At 41.5% G+C, this 21,345-nt stretch overlaps 1 protein-coding gene across 1 annotated transcript; it reads right to left on the bottom strand.

Moving 5' to 3' along the window:
- Positions 1-819: 819 nt before the first annotated feature.
- Positions 820-18,142, bottom strand: DDX41 (DEAD-box helicase 41). The gene is made up of 17 exons (XM_069971214.1): positions 18,017-18,142; positions 17,332-17,421; positions 17,058-17,217; positions 16,600-16,674; positions 16,223-16,283; positions 15,717-15,853; positions 15,058-15,130; positions 14,768-14,921; positions 14,269-14,405; positions 12,207-12,369; positions 11,802-11,933; positions 6,417-6,488; positions 5,758-5,854; positions 2,977-3,126; positions 2,482-2,553; positions 2,279-2,389; positions 820-1,679 (listed from the first exon to the last, which is right to left on the bottom strand). Exons 1-17 carry the CDS (start codon positions 18,038-18,040, stop codon positions 1,543-1,545), a joined length of 1,845 nt encoding a protein of 614 aa, XP_069827315.1. The 5' UTR covers positions 18,041-18,142; the 3' UTR covers positions 820-1,542.
- Positions 18,143-21,345: the final 3,203 nt, after the last annotated feature.

Here is a 21,345-nt window from a genome sequence, read left to right as displayed (position 1 = left end):
TTGGGCGATTACACAAGCGGCGATAGCAAACATGTTTGTTTATTTATTTACTTTTATTTAAAACCTGGGAAAAGGGGGGTGATTCAGACTTTTATTAGGGGAGGGGGCTTTTTACTAATAACACTTTTTTTTTCTTTTTTTTTTACACTTATACTAGAAGCCCATCCTGGGGTTAGGGTTATTCCCCCTGGGGGACTTCTAGTATAAGTATACTGATCTCTCATTGAGATCTTTGCTGTATAGTTATACAGCAAAGATCAATGAGATCGGCACTCGGATGCTTTCTGAGGCTACCTATTTAAGCAATTATTAGTCTGCTTATACTGATCAATGCTATGCCATTGCATAGCACTGGTCGGTGAGATTGGTGCTCTGCATGCAAAGTCTGCCTGAGGCAGACTCCAGATACAGATCGCTGTTCTGATAGAATGGAGGTGTATATTCTTTGTCTATCATTAATGTGTGTGGCAATGTTCACACTGAAGCAGCCCTGCACACATTAAAATACCTTTACACCAGGAATGTATACATACATTAGTACTGCACAAGACACTGACAGTAGGAATATATATAGCCATATGGCTGATGTGAAGGGGTTAATTCTGCTCTTATCTTATCTCTGCTTATTAGTCTTATCTCTCAGGAATTTCTACAACACATCTGCCCTAAAAGGGTTATCCCAAGATTAAAAGTTATCCCTATTCCACACAATAAAGGGATCACTAGCTTTCCTATTACCTAGTTTTTTTTTTAATCAAATTTAGTGGTGATGGGATAGTTTATACACCACAAGAAAATAAAGAGAAAATAAACAAAACATTATAAAATATAAAACTTTAAATTCTAAATTCCACAACTAAACAATACAAGTCACACACAATGACACAATACAGACATGCTCAAGTGGAATGAGGATTAAATGATCATAATGCAGGATTATACTTAACAATATGTACATCTGGTAAATCTGAGGAGCCTAAGTTATTATGACATACTGTAATTGTGAACTGACTCAATTCTCCAACTATTCAGAAACTGTATGAACAAGTATATCATTCCATTTACATTATATTAGAATACTCGTAGTTTCAGGCCAACACCTTTCACTGCTGTACATACGCAAGGATATTAATATAATAACCCATATACAGTATAACTGTGTTTGTACTATTATTGTACAATACACAATTCTTCTCACTTCAATTCTTCTTAATACAAAAAAAAATCCATGAAATCCGCAGCAGACATTTAATGCCTTTTTGACTGTAAAAGAGGAACCCAAACACAGTAAAATGGATAAAATGACAGCAACTAAATAATAAGGGAACTTGTAAATTGTCCATTACTTAATAATCTGCTCTGTATGAGGGACATACATGGCTTTTAACAGCTTTAAGTGGAGGAAGTATTTAGGAAAAACCCGAGATCCTTTTGTGTACTTTAGGTGTAGGTACAGATTCATGCCAGTCACATATTTGTCTGCAACCAGAACACCATAATCCAAACAATGTCCATCCAATATCAATCTGTAATGTTCTTCCCCTAAAAGTCCATGGAACTGGTGGCCAGGTAGTCTTTTCTCCCGATGGTGCTCACTTGCTTGGTCTGCATAGCCTCCAACTTGGGACAGTCTGTAATACGATGACCCAAACCTCCACAAAATGCACAGCCCCGTTCCCCTAGAAATACAAAAAGATAGTTTAGAACCATAAATGCATGAACAAATTAAAACATGTCAAGCTTTTTAGGAGAAAGCACCATATACAATATTGTAATGGATTCTGCATCCTCCTACATCATATTTATAGTTATGAGCTCTTCCTATGAAAATGGCCCATGTTGCAGGCATGTACTTATATAGTTTATTGCCCTGTCTCACATGGACTTGGTTCTCATACTGCATAAGCTTTTGGCTGTGTTCACACACTGTGGTAATGCGGTAAGCTTGCAGTTTTTATTGTAAATTTCTAAAATCATTGTAAAACTGCAGTGTCTATTGCTGTGTTACAACAATATGGGAGAACAGAGATATAGTGTATATAAGGGTGTTTTTTTAGTTCCTTCAGGCACAAAATCTTATATCACGTTCACATCTTTTACATCACCACCCTTTGTCCTAGGTGGTTTACATCTTAAGGACACTTATTAAAATTAGTTGGCTAAGAAACCTCAATTCAATGCAAAAAGAAATCATTCATTTTACTTTTGAGAGAATCCTTAAACAATGAGCAGACAGAGCTAACTCAGGAAATGGCAGGGAGTGGTTTGCATTACTCACCTCCTATGTCCAGCATGGTCTCGTCGCTTCTGTTGAGTACCTGCAAGACAGGGGGCACTCGCTGCTTCGCCTCCATAAGTAGGGCTTTCAGATCCATCAATACTGATTCATCTGTAGAAGATGGAAGGTTAGTAACAGAAATCAGGCAGCACAGGCATACATTACTATCAACCTACTGTTATAATACCTGCGTGAATACTTACCGCATGCCTTATTAATGAAAGTGGTTGCAATTCCTGTGTTACCAGATCGTCCTGTACGTCCTATTCTGTGGACTATATATGAAGAGAAGAGAGACATGCCAATATGCATTTCATATTACATTGCAGTTACCATCAATGCTCCAGCTTTACTAGGAAAAAAAAAATGTGTAAGTGTGTAAAGGTATAAGATACTTTGTCTCCTAAAACCATCCCATTCCTGACTTGTGTGTTCATTTTTAAGGATATATAGTGATTCTGCTCCAGCCATCAATATCAAGCTACTTTATACGTTATCAATGCAGTTTGTAGGAAGACAGCGCTATTTCTTAATGCACGTGCTCTTAAGGCAGATAGTGAAGCCCATATTAAAATCCACACAGAAGATTCCACACTGATTTTTAAGTGTGTTTTTTTCTTTACAGTGCAGATTTTGCCCATGTAAACATACCCATACACTCCCAATAATCAGCTATTCCTGTTTGTTCCAAAACTCACCATAGTTCTCAATCTCTTCAGGCATATCATAGTTGATGACATGTTGGATAGCCGGAAAGTCTAAACCTTTGGAAGCAACATCTGTAGCAACCAGGACATCCTTTTTTTCTTCCCGGAAAGCCTCAATAGCTTTGGTTCTCTCTTCTTGGTCTAAAAAAAGAATACACCATACAGTTATCATTTAAAGTTTTCTTGTACTTGAGGAGTCGTCCAGAAACGGTGATGGTTTCTGTATTTAGCAGTCTGGTATTTTCAGGCTGCAGCGGCAAAATAATAACAGGTGTATGTTGCGGGCAAGGCGAAACTATGCCCACGCGCAATGTCCAATAGCTGCCCGATGTTGCCCCTGCATCTCTACCAGCCAGCTATTAAACATCACCTGCAACATACATCACCCCCTCTCATAGAAACATAGACTGTTGGCAGAAAAAGACCACTGGGTCCATCTAGTCTGCACTTTTGGTATTTCCATTCTTATTATCTTCGGTTAGAAAGATGCTTATCTCAGGCAGGTTTACATTTCAATTACTCTTTCAATAAAGTAACATTTTCTCATGTTGCTTCTGATCTTTCCCCCAACTAACCTCTCCCTGGGTCCTCTTGAGTTTAGTTTTTTTTTCTTCTAAAAACACTTCCCTCCTGAACCTTAGTCGTTTAACATACTTAAAGGTTTCGATCATTTCCCCCCCCCCCCCCCCCCTTTCCTTCTTTCCTCCAGACCATACAGATTGAAATCTGCATTCTGACTTCTCTACACAGGTGTAATGGGTAAATTTAGCAGTTTTTATACCCTATTTTATATCATACATCATGGTGCTATGTGCTAAGTGGGCGGGGCTTCACGGCAACAGCGCTACTCAGCCCCGCCTACAGCGCCACTGTTGACCCCGTCCCCTCTGCGATGTCATCAGCACATTGGCCCCGCCCCCTCACCAACCATTGAAACAGGCTGGCGTAAAGGTCCAGTCCACACCCCCTCTAGGTCGGCCCATACCAATAGGTGAAGAGGGGGCGCGCCTGTGTGCCAATGACGTTGTGGAGGGGCGGGGATAAGTGGCGCTGTTGCCTTGAAGTAGGGCTGGGCGATATGAACGATATGCAAAAATATCGTCATCAATTCGGATCACGATATAGATTTTCGGCATATCGTCATATCGCGATACATGCCCACAGAGCGGTAGTGAATAAGCTTCTCACTTACCGCTCCGTGGTACCGCGCTGCAGGGCCTTCCGTTCACGCATCGTCAGCGCGCTAGCTGACGATGCGTGTGACGTCAGGTCTCTCCCAGTGCATGCTGGGAAGAAGACGTGGCCCGTCTCGCCTCGCGGACTCCATCAGCCAGCCCTGCAGGAAAGGTAAGTAGCAGAGGGGTCGGGGGGTGCAGATGGCTATGGCATGGGGCTGATGATGGCCCTGGCTGGGGGGACATGATGTGGCAATGGCATGGGGCTTGGCTGGCACATAGGGAAAGCTGATGATGGCATAGGGGAGGGGGAGATGACTGGCAAGGGGGGGGCTGATAACTGGCAAGGGGGGGGCTGATAACTGGCACAGGGGAGGACTGATAACTGCCACAGGGGAAGGACTGATGACTGGCAAGGGGGGCTGATGACTGGCAAGGGGGGGCTGATGACTGGCACAAGGAGGGGCTGATAACTGGCACAAGGAGGGGCTGATAACTGGCACAAGGAGGGGCTGATGGCACAAGGAGGGGCTGATGGCACAGGGAAAGACTGATGACTGGCACAAGGGGGGCTGATAACTGGCACTTTATTTTAAACAATTTTGTGTTTTACTAACACTTAATCTTTACCTTGTTTGGAAAAAGATCTGTTATACAATACACATCTTAAAAAATTCTTAAAGTGTTGTAATTTGTATACACACAAAAAAAATTGATATATCGTGAATGCATCTAATTATATTGTGATATAAATTTTAGGCCATATCGCCCAGCCCTACCTTGAAGCCCCGCCCACTTAGTACAATCTGCAGTTTATAAAACATCACTTTTTACTTGAAAAAGCACCATGACATAGGATATAAAATAAAGGTATGAAAACTGCTAAATTTACCCATTTCACCTGTGTAGAAAAGTCAGATCGCAAAAAGGGAGTGACAGTGTCACTAAGTCTTTCCTCATATATTTTACGCCTCACACCCTCCACCATTTTTATAGTCCGTCTTTGGACCCGTTCTACCCCTAAATTCTTCTCCTCTGCAGTCTTTGCCAACACAGAACTGTTGATATGACACTCGTCCCCAAGTGCATTATTTTACATTTGGAAACATTGAACTGCAGTTTCAATTGTTTGTACCACTTATCTAGCAAAGCTAAATGATTTTCTATATTACTGACACCTCCAGGAATATCAACCATATTGTACACTGTAGTGTCATCAACTAACAGATAAACCTTACCTACCAAACCCTCTCCTATGTCACTTACACACATATTAAAAATAATAGGACCCAGAACAGACCCTTGTGGTACACCACTTGTAACCATTCTCTGCTCAGAAGATACACCATTAACAACAACCCTCTGATATCTCCCTCCTCTCGGAAGGTATAGAAGGAGAGAGGTCGAAGAGGAGCTCCAAAGAACGGCTAGGACCTTTTTTGCTCAACATTCAAAGGGTAACTAATCACAGTGCCCGGTAGGGGTTATAAGCACTTGAGGTAATTGTCCCCACCCTGTGACACTTGCTGCTCCTTTGTTTCACCAGCAGAAATTCGCAAATCTTGATATTCCTTATTTAAAAAGACTTCCCCCTCACCTTTCCCTCCATGAATGGCTACTGCCTCCACTCCTTTTAACAGAAGATACTCATGTATGGCATCTACATCAGCTTTCTTCTCAGCAAAGATCAGCACCTATGACAAAATGGATCAATAGCATATTGTTTAAGCACAGTCATATAATGTGTATATAACCTTTATTATTATTATGCCAACACAAATGTGGACACCCTTGGTAACTAGGGAATTGATGAACTACAAGCTCACACCTAAAATAGTGCATAAAATACTGCATGCCACATCTAAAGACAAATCGGTAACGGTGGAACTGATGGTACTAAGGATTTGTGAATTTCAGTATGGTACTACGATGACATTTTAACAGTGAGAGAACTGATGTGTTTTCATTTTTCATGGTCTTTCAATGATACTATGAATTAACATTTCTTGTGCCTGTCATTGGGGGACACAGCACCCTGATTCATACTGTAATACTACGTTTGGGTACCACTTGGTGTGAGTAGGGGTACTCACAACAAAGACTAAAGGATATAATAAAGTTATTTGATGAGCTATCCTCTCTGGTACCAAACATAAGCATACATTACAGCAATGCTCAAAACCCAAGTACAGTATAAGAATATAAGCATCAGACAATACTGTAAGCCTGTCCTTTAGAAAAATGAGTGTTACTCACGGGAGGTGGAGTCTTCTGCAGACACTCCAGTAAATAAACCATCTTGGCCTCCTCCTTGACATATTCTACTTCCTGAAAGAAGGACAAACATGGGCATCAGTTATCAGAAGGAATACTAAGTTACTAAACTACCCGGGCTTCATCTACACTTATTTTTGCAAAAGGCTACATAGTCTCAATGGTTCTGTACTATGTCATATGGGTTATTCTTCCAAATGTTTGCAGCATCCAAGCACACCATATTGACTTTGGTCAATTCAGACCAATATGGTGTGGTTTTTGGAAAAGGGGCAGACCCTTTTCTCGAATCCCAGACAAAGCTGAAGGTAGCTTCCCTAAACATCAATGTTCAACCCTTAAAAGGGGTATTCCAGCAGGGATTTCAGAGTCCCCGTACGGAAGATTGCAGGGAGCCGCCCCAGCAATTGGATTCCCCCCCCATGATCTTTTAGTTATACCCTATCTCATGGTTACTGTGGATAGAGCACAGCATATCAAGAGGAGTAACCCTTAAGGGTGCGTTCACACCTACAGGATCTGCAGCAGATTTGATGCTGCGTTCAGTTATTTAAATGAAATCTGCTGCAGAAAATCTGCTGCTGATTCTGTAGGTGTGAACGCACCATAAAAGAGCATTAAAGCATGAATGTGTATTGTATATCAAGCCCCAATCAGAAGAGGGAGTCCCCTATTTATACACAGTTGTTGGAACACCAATTTGTAGGGAGGGTAAATGCAACAGATGGCATTCTACATAAAGTTTTTTTTTCCTTTTGGAGATTACCTACTTTATAAGGACTTTTACCATGGAGCATTGTACAGCTTGTAAGATTCCATATATAAGTTTGGCAGTCTCCTCAAGGAGATCCAGTCCCAAAAAGAGGAAAGATTTTTGCCACTTCCCACACTTTGGATGGTATTGTATGCATCTCACTTGTCATGTCGCAATACTCGCAACTGAGTTAGGCTATGACATAAAAGGGCCACCCTGTTATTTCCCCTTTTGTGTCCCAATACTCGCAACTAAATTTAAGGGGTCTCATATTAGGGTGGCTTGGTGATCTCCCCACTGGGAGGCACTCCTTGGCAACAGGTCTCCTTCCCAGGAGGGATATCTGGCTGTTCCCGTGTTTTAAGGCTCGTAACTGAGGCTCCACTGACCCTTTTTTGCATATTCAAAATTTTTAGGTAGCAATGTATCAATGGAGACTCTGGAAGGGTAACCCATTGGATTTTTTTTTTTTATACTGCTCTCCCTGTGGTCAGCGATTGTTGTGTTTCATTAAACAAGATGGACCAAGTAGCTACATTCACAGCACTTTAATTAGTAAGATGCTGTGCATAGTCAGATGGCCCCATCCGACAATTAGCTAAACATCTGGCCTGGTGTCACATGCAAGTTTTCTTTTAAAAACTGTCACTGCAGTTTTTGAGACAAAGCCAGAAGTGGAATCAAAAGGTACGGGAACTACAAAGGAAAGAGTACTTCCAGCTGGATCAACGTTTGGCTCAAAAACTCTAGTGATCGTTTTCCAAAACTATGTCTGTGTGTGGGGTCAGCCTAAAAGAGGTTACCTTGCAAAACAACCTCTTTCCATATGTCCTTTTTGGGCATATCAACCTGTTAAGTACCACCTTCCATGAGTCTGAACAAAGAGCAACAGGTATCATGACTTTGGCAGACTCGTCTTGTCAGAATAGATGCCATGTGATACTACATTTACCTGCTTTGTGGGATCCTAATTCTCAGTGACAGATTTTCATTCACACATAACACACTGTGTTCAGTAATATATTAATGAAATATAAAAAAACAAAGCCTAGTTCTATTAAAAATAATTTTAGAGAACTAGGTGCTAGGTGTTTTCCACAGATAATTTTCACCTGAATGGAAGGGGGTCCGCTGTGCTGGGAGAGAGAATCCTAGAAGGGGTGGAGGGGTTTTTAAACTAGGGATGTGGAGGGAGGACAATGTAGTATGTAATATAGTGGCTGATTAGGTTAGAGAGGGGACAGAACATTGAGGAGGGAGGAGAAGGGTCCTGTGGGGGGAGGATAAGAGCAGTGGATAAGGAGATCAATATGTTGCAGATGAGCAGTGAGGATGATTGTAGCCACAGCACTTCAATAAATCCCATTTCTTATAGTGAAGGGGTTAAATTAGATGGTAATATAAAGTGTATGGTTACTAATGCAAGAAGTCTAGCCAGCAAGATGGGGGAGCTAGAGGCCTTGGTTCTGGAGGAGTCCATTGATGTGGTTGGTGTGACTGAGACATGGCTGGACTCCTCACATGACTGGGCTGTCAATATTCAAGGATTTGCATTGTTCAGAAGGGACCGGGTGGGCAGAAGGGGAGGAGGAGTATGTCTGTATGTCAGAAATTATATTAAAAAGATTTTAAAAGATGCAATAGTGGGCGATGACTGTGATGATGTGGAAGCATTGTGGGTAGAACTACAGAGGGAGGTAAACTGTGAAAAATTTATTCTTGGTGTAATCTATAGACCCCCCCCCCCCCCAACATTACTGAGGTGATTAATGGTCAGTTGAATAGATAAATATAGCGGGCTGCCCGGGAGGGGACAGTAGTGGTAATGGGGGACTTCAACTATCCAGATATAGATTGGGGTCACAGTTGAGCTAAAACCACAAAGGGGAGGGAATTTCTTAACCTCCTGCAGGATAATTTTCTGGGCCAGTTTGTGGAGGAGCCAACTAGAAGTGATGCCTTGTTGGATCTGGTTATTTCTAACAACGCTGAGCTGGTTGGGGATGTCACTGTCCATGAACACCTGGGTAATAGTGACCACAATATAGTGACTTTTAGCTTAAAGTGTAGAAAAGAAAAACATGTTGGGAGGGCAAAAACTCTTAATTTTAAAAGGGCCAATTTTCCTGGGTTAAGGGCAGAACTTCAGGGCATAGACTGGGAGCGGCTGCTGTCACATACTGATACCGCTAAGAAAATGGGAAATCTTCAAATCCACATTAAATAACTGTACTGACAAATATATTCCTATGGGTAACAAATAAACGGTTAAAATCGAATCCCACATGGCTAACAACCGAGGTTAGAAGGGCTATAAATGAGAAAAAAGGGGCATTCAAAAAATATAAATCAGAGGGGTCAGCTGTAGCATTTAAACATTACAAACAAGTCAACAAACCCTGTAAGGCTGGGTTCACACTACGTATATTTCAGTCAGTATTGTGGTCCTCATATTGCAACCAAAACCAGGAGTGGATTAAAAACACTGAAAGGATCTGTTCACACAATGTTGAAATTGAGTGGATGGCCGCCATATAACAGTAAATAACTTCCATTATTTCAATATAACAGCAGTTGTTTTAAAATAACAGCAAATATTTGCCATTAAATGGCGGCCATCCACTCAATTTCAACATTGTGTGAGCAGATCCTGTGTTTTCAATCCACTTCTGGTTTTGGTTGCAATATGAGGACCACAATACTGACTGAAATATATGTAGTGTGAACCCAGCCTTAAAATGTAAAAAAGCAGCAAAATTCCACAATGAAAGGCAGGTAGCCATAGATAGCAAAAGAAACTCCCCAAAATTCTTCAAAATATATTAATGCAACAAAACCAAGGTCAGAGCATGTAGGACCCCTAAATAATAGTGATGGGAAGTTAATAACTGGAGATCAAGAGAAAGCTTGAGTTACTTAATGGGTTCTTCAGCTCTGTATATACAAAAGAAGAGGATGGAGCTGAGGTGGGTGGAGCCAGTACTGCTAACACATGTAATGTAACCAAAGCTCCAGGGCCTGATGGATTACACCCCAGAGTTCTTAGGGAACTCAGTTCTGTAATTTCTTTACCCTTGTATGACATATTCAGTGATTCTTTGGTGACTGGTATTGTGCCAAGGGACTGGTGTAAGGCAAATGTAGTGCCGATCTTGAAAAAGGGCTGTAGGACTTGCCCAGTTAACAACCAGTAAGCTTAACGTCCATTGTGCGGAAACTATTTGAGGGGCTTATAAGGGACTACATCCAGGAATATGTAGTGGGTAAAAGTGATAACCAGCATGGTATTACTAAGGATAGAAGCTGTCAAACCAACCTAATATGTTTTTATGAAGAGGTGAGTAGAAGCCTGGATGGGGGCGCAGCTGTGGATATCGTGTATCTGGATTTTGCAAATGCAGCTGACACAGTTCCTCATTGGCACCTGATGGGTAAGTTAAGGTCTATGGGTTTGGAAAGTTTAGTCTGTAACTGGATTGAAAACTGGCTTAATAATCGTACCCAGAGAGTGGTGGTCAATGATTCCTACTCCGAATGGTCCCCCGATACCCCAAGGGTCAGTACTGGGCCCCCTTCTGTTTAACTTGTTAATTAATGATATTGAGAATGGAATTAACAGCAATGTTTCTATCTTTGCAGATGACACCAAGCTTTGTAGTACAGTACAGTCTATGGAGGATGTGCAGATGTTACAGGATGACTTAGACACACTGAGTGTTTGGGCGTCCGCTTGGCAAATGAGGTTCAATGTGGATAAATGTAAAGTTATGCACCTGGGTACTAATAACCCGCATGCATCATATGTCCTGGGGGGAGTTACACTGGGAGAGTCGCTGATAGAGAAGGATCTGGGTGTACTTGTGGATAATAGACTACAGAACAGCACACAATGTCAGTCAGCTACTTCTAAGGCCAGCAGGATATTGTCATGCATTAAAACAGGCATGGACTCTCGGGGCAGGGATATGATATTACCGCTTTATAAAGCTTTGGTGCGGCCTCATCTGGAGTATGCTGTCCAGTTTTGGAACCCGATTCATAAAAAGGATGTTCTAGAGCTGGAGAGGGTACAAAGACAGGCAACTAAACTAATAAAAGGGGAATAGAGCATCTTAGTTATGAAAATAGATTAATAGAATTTAATTTGTTTAGTCTGGAGAAGAGTTGTTTAAGGAGAAATATGATCAATGTATTTAAATATATAAATGGCCCCTAAAAGAAATATGGGGAAAAGATATTTCAGGTAAACCCCCTCAAAGGACAAGGGGTCACTGCCTCCGCCTGGAGAAAAAAAGGTTCAGTCTCTGGAGGTGACAAGCCTTCTTTACAATGAGAACAGTGAATCTGTGGAACAGTCTACTGCAGGATCTGGTCACAGCAAAAACAGTGGAGGGCTTCAAAACAGGCCTAGACAAGTTCTTAGGCCAAAATAAATATAAATGCATATGTATAGAACCTATTATCATCTGTCCCCTTCCCTATATCCATCCCCTCCTTGTATATCCCCCCTTCCCTGGATCCATCCCCTCCTTGGTTGAACTTGATGGACATGTGTCTTTCTTTAACCGTATTAGATATGTTAACTATGTAAAACAAATACTCAAATGTCTCACCTGTATAACATCCAAACTGGCGGCACCTGCTCGCCCAACGTTAATAGTTATTGGCTTCACTAGAGCACTTTTAGCAAAGTTCTGAATCTTCTTGGGCATAGTGGCACTAAAAAGTAGTGTTTGTCGCTGACCCTATAAAGATTTAAACAGATATAAGAATAAATATGTACTATCAGGTTTTTTTTTTTTATTCTCTAAAGCATACACTACATCATCATAAGTGTCACTTTGCAAATAACACAAAACAAACAGGAAAATCATCCCATATAGAGGTATTTGGTATCAGTATACTTAATAATTATTATTTTTGGATCAACAAAAAATATACTTCCTTCATGGTATACTCTTTTTAAAGGTAGAAAACATATCCAAAGCTCAAAATACATATACATTAAAGGAATGTACCTTAAAGTAGGAAAATATTGTTCTTATATCTTCTTCAAAGCCCATGTCAATCATACGATCAGCCTCGTCCAAGGCCAGATACCTGCAGATGTCCAGGCTCACCATCTTTTTCTGAAGCAGGTCCATAAGTCGTCCTGGGGTTGCCACCATCATGTGCACACCTCTGCAGGAAAAACAAAGTATTTACAGTCACACTCAAAACAGTATGTACAAAATAGATAGTTATGTCAATATATTGCTAAGGGCAATCAATGTCAGTTCCATACCAATGGATTGGAAATCAAACAAGCACATTACCCCTGCATTAAAGGGATTTCCCAGGGAGCAGAAGAGACCTCAACTCCCCCTACTTCTTGTCTTGAAAGTATACCTTCTAAGATAAGAGGGTGGTGGATGCATCTTGCAAGCATCATGTATAGGCAAAGCCACACCCGCATGATGGTTATGACAAGCACCCACACCTCTGAAGGTATACTTCCAAGATGAGCGAAGGGAGGAAGTGAGTGCTATCCCCGGACAGCCCCTTTAAAAAGAGGCACTTGGGAAACAGTTTTAGTCATTAGTAGGAGTCCTGGTAGTTGGCCCCTAGTGATCAACTATCTTCCACCTTAGATAGGTGATAAGTGATTTTTATAAAAAAAACAAACAAAAAAAACCACCTTTAGGGTGCGTTCACACCTACAGGATCTGCAGCAGATTTGATGCTGTGTTCAGTTATTTAAATGAAATCTGCTGCAGAAAATCAGCTGCAGATCCTGTAGGTGTGTACGCACCATTAAAGTAACATAGGCATAAAAATAAATGTACGTTATATATATTGGAGACAATGTAATAGGACTGGGAAAGTATTATCTGGCAAGAACACTAGGGCCTCATTCTCACATCTGCAAAATTTGTCCATAATTGTGGATCCGCAAATACAGACAAAATTAAAATCACGTTTATTTCAATGTGCCTATTCACACAGCCACACTTTTTGTGGATCCGTGAAGAGGCAGTGATACATGCCGTAAAAAAAAAGGACAGGTCATAGTAAGGATCCGAAATTGCAGCACAGGTCACTGTCTAGAATGTAGTGGTCTGTGAATTGTGGACCACTATGGAGGCACAAAGCACACTGCATTGCGGACGTGTGACTGCATAAACTGAAAAAGTTTGACAGCTTCTGATTTAACAAGTGCAGACATCTCACCCACAAATCTCTAAGCAGACAGCAATCGTCGTGAGTAGGCTATTAAAAGATTATTATTGTAACAATACAAAGCTTAACAGGGAGTAACACAATAGCGGACATTGGGTTCAGGGCCATTACATGTTGTTATAATAACCTACCGATAATTAAAAAGATAAGTTATAAAAATGTAATGTAAGAATTCTTTTAGAAGAAGAAATGTTAAGATTACACTTGTGCGAAATAGACCTTTGGGCTTGTTCAAAAGAGCAAAAACTGCATTTAAAAAAAAAATTAAGCCAAAAATGCATCAAACATTTAACAAAAACTGCACAGTTTTACCCATAAAATCAACTACCATTTATTTCAAGTGGTAATGTTTAAAATCACATGCAAGGGAGAAAAAAAAATCTGTGACGTCAAAGAGGAAAAAACACATCAAAATCAGTACAGAAATGCATACAGTTGGTTTGTAGGTGTTATTTTTTTTCAGAAAGACTTTAGTCTATGTAAACATACCCTTTTTGTGATTAAACCACGTGATGTTAAGGCACCCACCCCCTGATAAAGTCTAAGGGAACTCACTGCTGGTGGTTGGGTTCAGGCAGCAGTATAAGTTGTATGGTGGCCACCACCATCATCATCAGTTTGGTGGTGTTTTTTTGCTGCCTGACACTTTTTTTTTTTTTTTTTTTTAGAGGGAGAGCCGACACAAGAGCAGTCTGGCTGTGGCTTATCCCTCCCCCTACCATAGGAAACACATAAGGGTTCATGTGTCTGGGCAGGTCGTGAGAGAGATTTTGAAAATCGGTCAGCTTTAGGTAGATAACACTGCAGACCTTATCATAATTTGGACAAAATTTAGTAAAGGAAATGAGAAGGAGCACTTACTGTTTTATAGTTTCCATCTGCTCCTTAACAGACATACCACCAATGCACAGTGCTGTCCGTAAGGTTGGAAAGTTATCTTCTTGTAATAAGCGGCAGTAATACTCAATGATGCTGTGTGTCTGACGAGCCAATTCTCTCTATAATAACAAAGCAGTAAACAGTGCTTAGTAAAGAACCACCAAAAAGTATAACTGTTTAAATGTACCTTCTCACATGTCTATACAATATAATATTGGGAGGGTTCATGAATTTAGAAGTGCACCATAAAGTACAGTAAACATGATTTTTCTTACAGTACTTTTTCTGCTCTATGAAGGATCACACTGAATGCTCCTCACCTGTCCGGTTGCAAGACCAGTGTGTGAAACCCCCGGGGCTGGGTTAAAGCTAGGTATTCTACTATCGTAAAAATATATTTATAATTTCCTCATCACCAAGCACTTAGCAGGACAGATGTAAGATGTAAGGACAGCACATGGAGAATAGTGAAGATACTTACTGAAGGGCAAATAATAAGCCCATATGGTCCTTCCCTCTTTGTAAAAGGCAATCTCTTTTCTTGCTCTAAGCAAAACATGATAACAGGTAGTGTAAAAACCAATGTTTTTCCAGACCCTGTGAAAGCTATGCCAATCATATCTCGTCCAGACAAGCTGCAAGAAAAATTAAATTCCCTTAGTCATATAACAGATGTACAAATAAAATCAGATTCACCCTTTTTTACAATTACTGTACCACATCACTAGAGCTCTGAACACTGTAGAATATATGTAAAACAGCAGTACTTACATTGTCGGGATGCCTTGAATCTGAATGGGGGTAGGGTGCAGAATCCCTTTTTTCTTCAGTCCACGTAGAATGGCTGTTAATAGATTCATAAATACATAAATATTAAATGGCACTTTCACTAAAAATGCATCATTTAATGAATTGTTCCTCAGTCATAAGAAATATACATATACACCAAAAGAACATTTAGGACAATGAAAAAAAAAACCCTCTTTGTATTTGCTCATTTCCTGATGTACAGATGATAACAGTGGATTAACCATCCTTTTCAATCTCTTGCTTGAATGCTCATCACAATGTGCCCAAAGTTCACAGGTACACAGCCAGAATATCCAGGACTGTACGTATCTAGGGGAAGGGGGTGACTACCCCATTTGCCCCCTCCCCAAAACACAGCACCACGTTTGTCTATGAGGTGCACTTTGCATTGCAGCTCTGCTTGATTTAAGTGGACAGCATTAAACTGCAACTACAGAAATAGGCCATGGATAAGAGAAAAGCAGTTATGGTCTTGGACAGACTTTTTTTTTTTTTTTTTAATCTGATACAACTCTCTTATCTCTGCAATAATGTAAAATATAACTATAACAAATACTCAAGTATTTATATTACACAAAGATCATAGCCGTGTCTGGGGGAAAAAAACGTCCGATAGTCACCTGCTGGGAACTTCATCTCCTTGAAACGCTTTATGGGAGGAGGAATGCCATCCCCTTCAACCAAAATGTGATATTTCCGTCTGACACGCTCATGCCGAGCTTGTGACATCCCAAGAATATACCGTGGAGCTTTCCAACTGATAAAAGCAAGGCTATGGTTACTAAGCAGAAACTAGACATACAATGAACAGCCATAAATCAACTAAAATACACCCAAAATTGTAACAGGATAGTTTTTTTTCTGAATGTATTAAAGAAAAAAAAATGTAGATAAGAGTTGTGTTGGCGGAAAATCTCTTTCTGTATTCATGACTATACAGCACATTCTGACCTCGGGAGTGCAAACCTGAGAAAAATAATAAGGCTGCAAAAAATGTAAAAAAAAAAAAAAAAAAAAAAAAATGCATAAACAAAAAAGGGGTATGTCTGACAGTGACCTAAGAGTAAAAGAAAAAAAAAAAACTAAATGGAAGACTCAAAGAATGACAAAGGAAATATGGGCTCACCTGGTCTTTATGGGGTCATCATACGTAATACCTTTTGCCATTTCTTTCACAGACATCAAAGCTTTATGGAAAGAAAAACATGCATCAGTATTGGAACTATATACAAATTACCAAGTAGGGATAAAAGGAGGGGGGGGGGGCATCTCAAACACATGTCTTAATTAATCCCCCACCTACACATTGGCATGCTGTAAAGATTCGGGTGCATCAGAGTTACCTGTGCACCCTTACTGAAATCCATGTGAGCTATAATTCGTGCCTACCTTCACCCCTGCACTCCAACCAGAAAGGCACTATTTTTTGAGATTACATGCATTATAGCCATGAGTACACAATGTTGTTTTCACTGTACAGATTAGATGCAATAATGCACTCACCTCTTCCCTCAGTCACACTCTCCAGGATCTTCTCCTCTTCTTTCAGCTGCTTCTCCTTTGCAGATTCTTTTCTAGCTGTAAAATAAATACATTCATGACTACAACTATCATCATCATTTTTATATCAGATTTGACATTAAATCACAGAAATCTGCCCAGCAGATGTGGATAGACATTAGTGTAATGCTATATGGTACAGTCAACAAGGCAAACGTTTAACCGTATAGTGTGCATGAAATTGTTGCCTTGACAAATGTACAACCAGAAAAGCTCTTGCAGCATGTCTCCGTACCTGATATAAGATTGGGCAGATAGTGCAGTGACCTGTCATCTTAAATGTCGGAATATGCTTTCCTTTGTAGTGCAGCATGTTACAAGGAGAGGTCACTCATCTACTGGTTTAAATCTGTACAAAAAATATTCAGGGAACAGACAAAGTACAATAAAAATCCTCATACCTTCTGCTTTTTCCTTTAAGTGTTGATGCTGATCCAGAAGACTGACGTTAGATCGGGGGCCCAAAGGAATGTCATCCTCATCCCCACGATGCTCACTGCCGCTGTCCTTCTGCTCTTCTTCTATGACTCCTTTCTTACGCATCTGCAAACGCTTTTGAAGCTATCGGTGAAAAGTAAGAAAAATGTGTTAAAAGGGGAACTGTTACAAGGAAAAAAAGTCAAATACAAATACAATAAAAGGCTGAAAAGATAAGAGCAAGGATATATAAATTACCAGCTGTTGCCTCCGCTGCTTGAGTGGTATATAGGGCACATAGTCCTCATCTTCTGACAATGCATGGTGCTCCTCTGGGTCACGATCTCTCTGGAATGAGACAATTTTAATATTTCAGAATTGGGACAAATAATTAACAGGCTATTCTCCTCATAAATAAACTGATTGCATATCACTAGTCCGCCCTCACCAATCCTAATGAATGAAGGGCCTGCAGCACTGACTTTACCCTACTCTGGAGGCTGAGAGCCTTACCCATCACTAGAACTAATAAAGCAATGTACAGACTCAGTCCAGAAAGGTGAATGACTTGTGGTGCTGCACAACTCCCTTTAAGTCAATGGGCGATATGTAAATAGCATAAAACAGTCAATTTGGCTCCGCCAGACACAAGCAGGCTGAAGAGGCACAGGCAGCTGCTGTTCTCAGACTCAAAAAAATTCCTTTAAGGGATTCTCTTTATCCAGCCAGACAATCCCTTTAAATACATGTAAACAAAATGTTACTGCTCAATATGTTGCCTAAGTTATGTAGTTTCCAAAAAAAAAAGCAATAATCCGATTATAAAAACCTAGCAGACATGAGCAGGGGAAAGTTGAAGGTTACCGGCCTGACTCTCCCACAATATCCAGTAATAAAGATGGTGAGGCTGCTATAAACACACTGCAAGAAGAAGAGCACTAACCTTCCTGTCACTGCCGCCTTCCATGACACCGATCTTCTCTCACACCACAGACGCAACAGGAACGGCACCACGGAGTCCACAACACTTCCGGCGCCTCCGTGTCGTCACAAGGAATCTGGCCAATCACAAACAAGAACGAGTCACGTGTAAAACAATGTCGTTGTTTACAGGCCGGGAGAAAAGGACGATGAGGTAAAAGTTATGCGGCAAGTGTAACTGGTGACGTCAGTGCCAGCGGCCGCGGAAATTAGTGGACGGATTGTGTGTCACGTGGGGCTGGCTTCCCCGCTCTGTATGTAGAGAGCTGAAGGGTAGTAAAGGATGTCATAATACAGACAGACCATAACATGCCCTATAAGTGCACTCACCGAGCCATTTCTCTATTGTGAAGCACAAAATGGATCATCATGTGGATGGAGAGGGTCGGAGGCATGATGGGAGTTGTAGTTCTGTGGCAGGTTGGAGAGTCCTGACACCATACACTGCAAACCATCACCTCTCCTGGCATAGTTTTTAATAAATACTTGTATTCCCCATGGAATTACAATATGGGGACATTCTGAAAATAAATGAATACATTGACAACTGGGCGTTGCCATTCCCCCTTGTCAATACGGTGCGACCCAGTGTAAGGGCGGGTTCACACTACGGAATTCTCGCGGACAATGTCCGCGAAATTCCGTCAGCTGTCCGCCCACACGGGCACGCGCTTTTCCGCCAGCTCCATAGACACCATTCTATGGGCCGGCGTATTCCCGCGATCCGCTAAAAGAAGTGACATGACACTTCTTTCAGCGTATAGCGGAATACGCCGGCCCATAGAATGGTGTCTATGGAGCCGGCGGAAAGGCGCCCAGATGTGCGGGCGGACAGCTGACGTTATTCCGCGGACATTGTCCGCCCTAAGGGTATGTGCACACTGAGCAATTCTCGAGGAATTGAAGCAGAAAGTTTTCAGGCAGAATTCAAGCAGAATTTAAGCCCCCCATTGACTTCTATAGGATTCCTCTAGCAGATCTGCGGCAGAAAATTCTGCTCTGAAATTCTGCAGTGTGAACAACAGAACAGAAAACCCATTAAACACAATGGGACTTTGCTCTGTACATATTTTACGGGAGGAATTTCAAGCTGAATTCCTCGCCTTTTCCTCAGTGTGCACATACCCCAAGGACGGGTTCACACTATGGAATTCTCGCCGCGGAATTCCTTCAGCTGTCCGCCTGCACGGGCACGCGCTTTTCCACCGGCTCCATAGACACCATTCTATAGGCCGGCGTATTCCGCGATCTGCTAAAAGAAGTGACATGAGACAATGGGTAGAACATGCAAGGAGAAGCTCTCAGCTAAGTGCTTCTCTCCCAATGAGGGTATGTGCACACTGAGCAATTCTCGCGGAATTCCGCCCGAATTCCGCCATAAAAAGCCAGCGGAATCCGCGTGGAATTCAGCCCGTATAAATGCAACATTGCTCCTTCCATAGAGAACAATGGGATTTCCGACTGCCCGTGCACACAGATTAAATTTCCATCCGGGATTCCGCGCAGAATCCGCATTCCGCCCAAAGAATGTACATGTCAATTCTTTGGGCGGATTCCGCTAGAGCAGGCATGTCCAAACTTTTTTCGAAGAGTGCCAAATTTGATGAAGTGAACATGTGCGAGGGCCGACCATTTTACATGCTACATGCTATATGCTTTATAACACAGGCAGATAATAGCAAGCTGGATACCTGGGGGGCCGTAAAAGTTCGGAACACGGGCCGCAAATGGCCCTCCGGCCGGACTTTGGACATGCCTGCGCTAGAGGAATCCTATAGAAGTCAATGGGGTTTGAATTCTGCTGGTAATTCCGCTTGATTTCCGCTCAAATTCCGCCCCAATTCTGCTCAAATTCTGCCAGAGCAGAATAGGCGAGGAATTTCAAGCAGAAATCTTTCAGCTACAATTCCTCGAGAATTGCTCAGTGTGCACATAGCCTGACTGTTCTTGCTGCTGAAGAATAATTCTATAGCAAGTCTATGGGTCCAATCTTGTGTGTTTTAGTGATCTGTGTGGGTTCCAGCAAAGAGCTGGCTGCTCAAAGCTTTTGATATGTTTCTATGACACCTCAAAACACTATAAAGCTCAAGTCAACAAAACACAGTAAATCACTGAAAAAATTCCAATGAAGTACTCAATCAAAAGTCTCCACTGATGCCCCCAGAAATTTAAATATGCAAAACAAGAGTCCGTGGAGCCTCGGTTGCGAGTCTCAAAACACGGGATAGCCAGATATCTCTAGCCTGTTGCCACGGGGTGCCTCCAGGATGGGAAGAGCACCAAACCGCCCTGTTAGATAGCCCCTAAAGTCCCACTCGATTGCGAGTAATGGAACATAAATAGGGAAACAACAGGGTGGCCCCCTTTTGTGTCAAAGTCTATATCAAGGTGGAGGCGCCCCGTGGGGCTAGGGATATCTGGCTATTCCCGTGTTTTGAGACTCGCAACCGAGGCTCCACGGACACCACTGCCTTCCACACCCAGTAAAAAATTTTAACAAGTCAAGAAAACTATAATATTTGATTTAAGATGTATGCTGTGGTGTCCCTGAGCATTGAGGCAGTGACAGATCTGTTTTAAATATAGGCATCGCCAAAACGTGCATCGGGGCGGGGGCAGTCAGTGGGCGTCCCTGTGGTTTACATATAGGTAATGTCACCTTTTTTACATGGTTGTTTAGAACTCTTCTTTGAGCTTTCACTGATTTATGATAGATTTTCTCCTGTACCTAACTTTGCAGCACTATAAACAGTCCATTTGTAGCAGCCCCCCCTTTTTTGTTTGCTGTTTTTAATATTTCTTGCAGCGATTCATTCGCCTGTAGATTTTGCAGACCTATGGACTGTGAATGCATGCAATGGATTGTTCCCTACCTGGCATGATGTGTCAATATCATGCCGGCAGCGGGGAAACTCTTTCAATCGCTGTGGCTCTGTCATTACAGTGCTATGGAGATTCAGAGTTTTCCCACTGCGGGCATAATGTGCAATCCATTACAGGGCTTTACCATTTGTACATCCGCAAAAACTACAGATGTATGTGAGCAGTGTGTTGATTCCAAAAAAATTAAAATAAAAAAAAAAAAGCATTTTGTCTAGAAATTCCCTGTATTCACAAGGAGAGTTCTGTTCCAGTCCTTTACTTGCTGAATATTGCCAGCCAGTGTGTACAACCAAATACAACAGCAGCAGCCGCTGCCAGCATCGGTCATTAGTGAAGATGGCAGCCAGGAGCAGCACTCTCCTCCTGAATAGAAGCATTAGTTTGATGTATTTTTTACTATAGTGTTTT

Source organism: Dendropsophus ebraccatus, chromosome 1 (assembly GCF_027789765.1).
Source record: "Dendropsophus ebraccatus isolate aDenEbr1 chromosome 1, aDenEbr1.pat, whole genome shotgun sequence".
NCBI lineage: Eukaryota > Metazoa > Chordata > Amphibia > Anura > Hylidae > Dendropsophus > Dendropsophus ebraccatus.
This window is presented reverse-complemented; position numbering and strand designations above follow the sequence as displayed.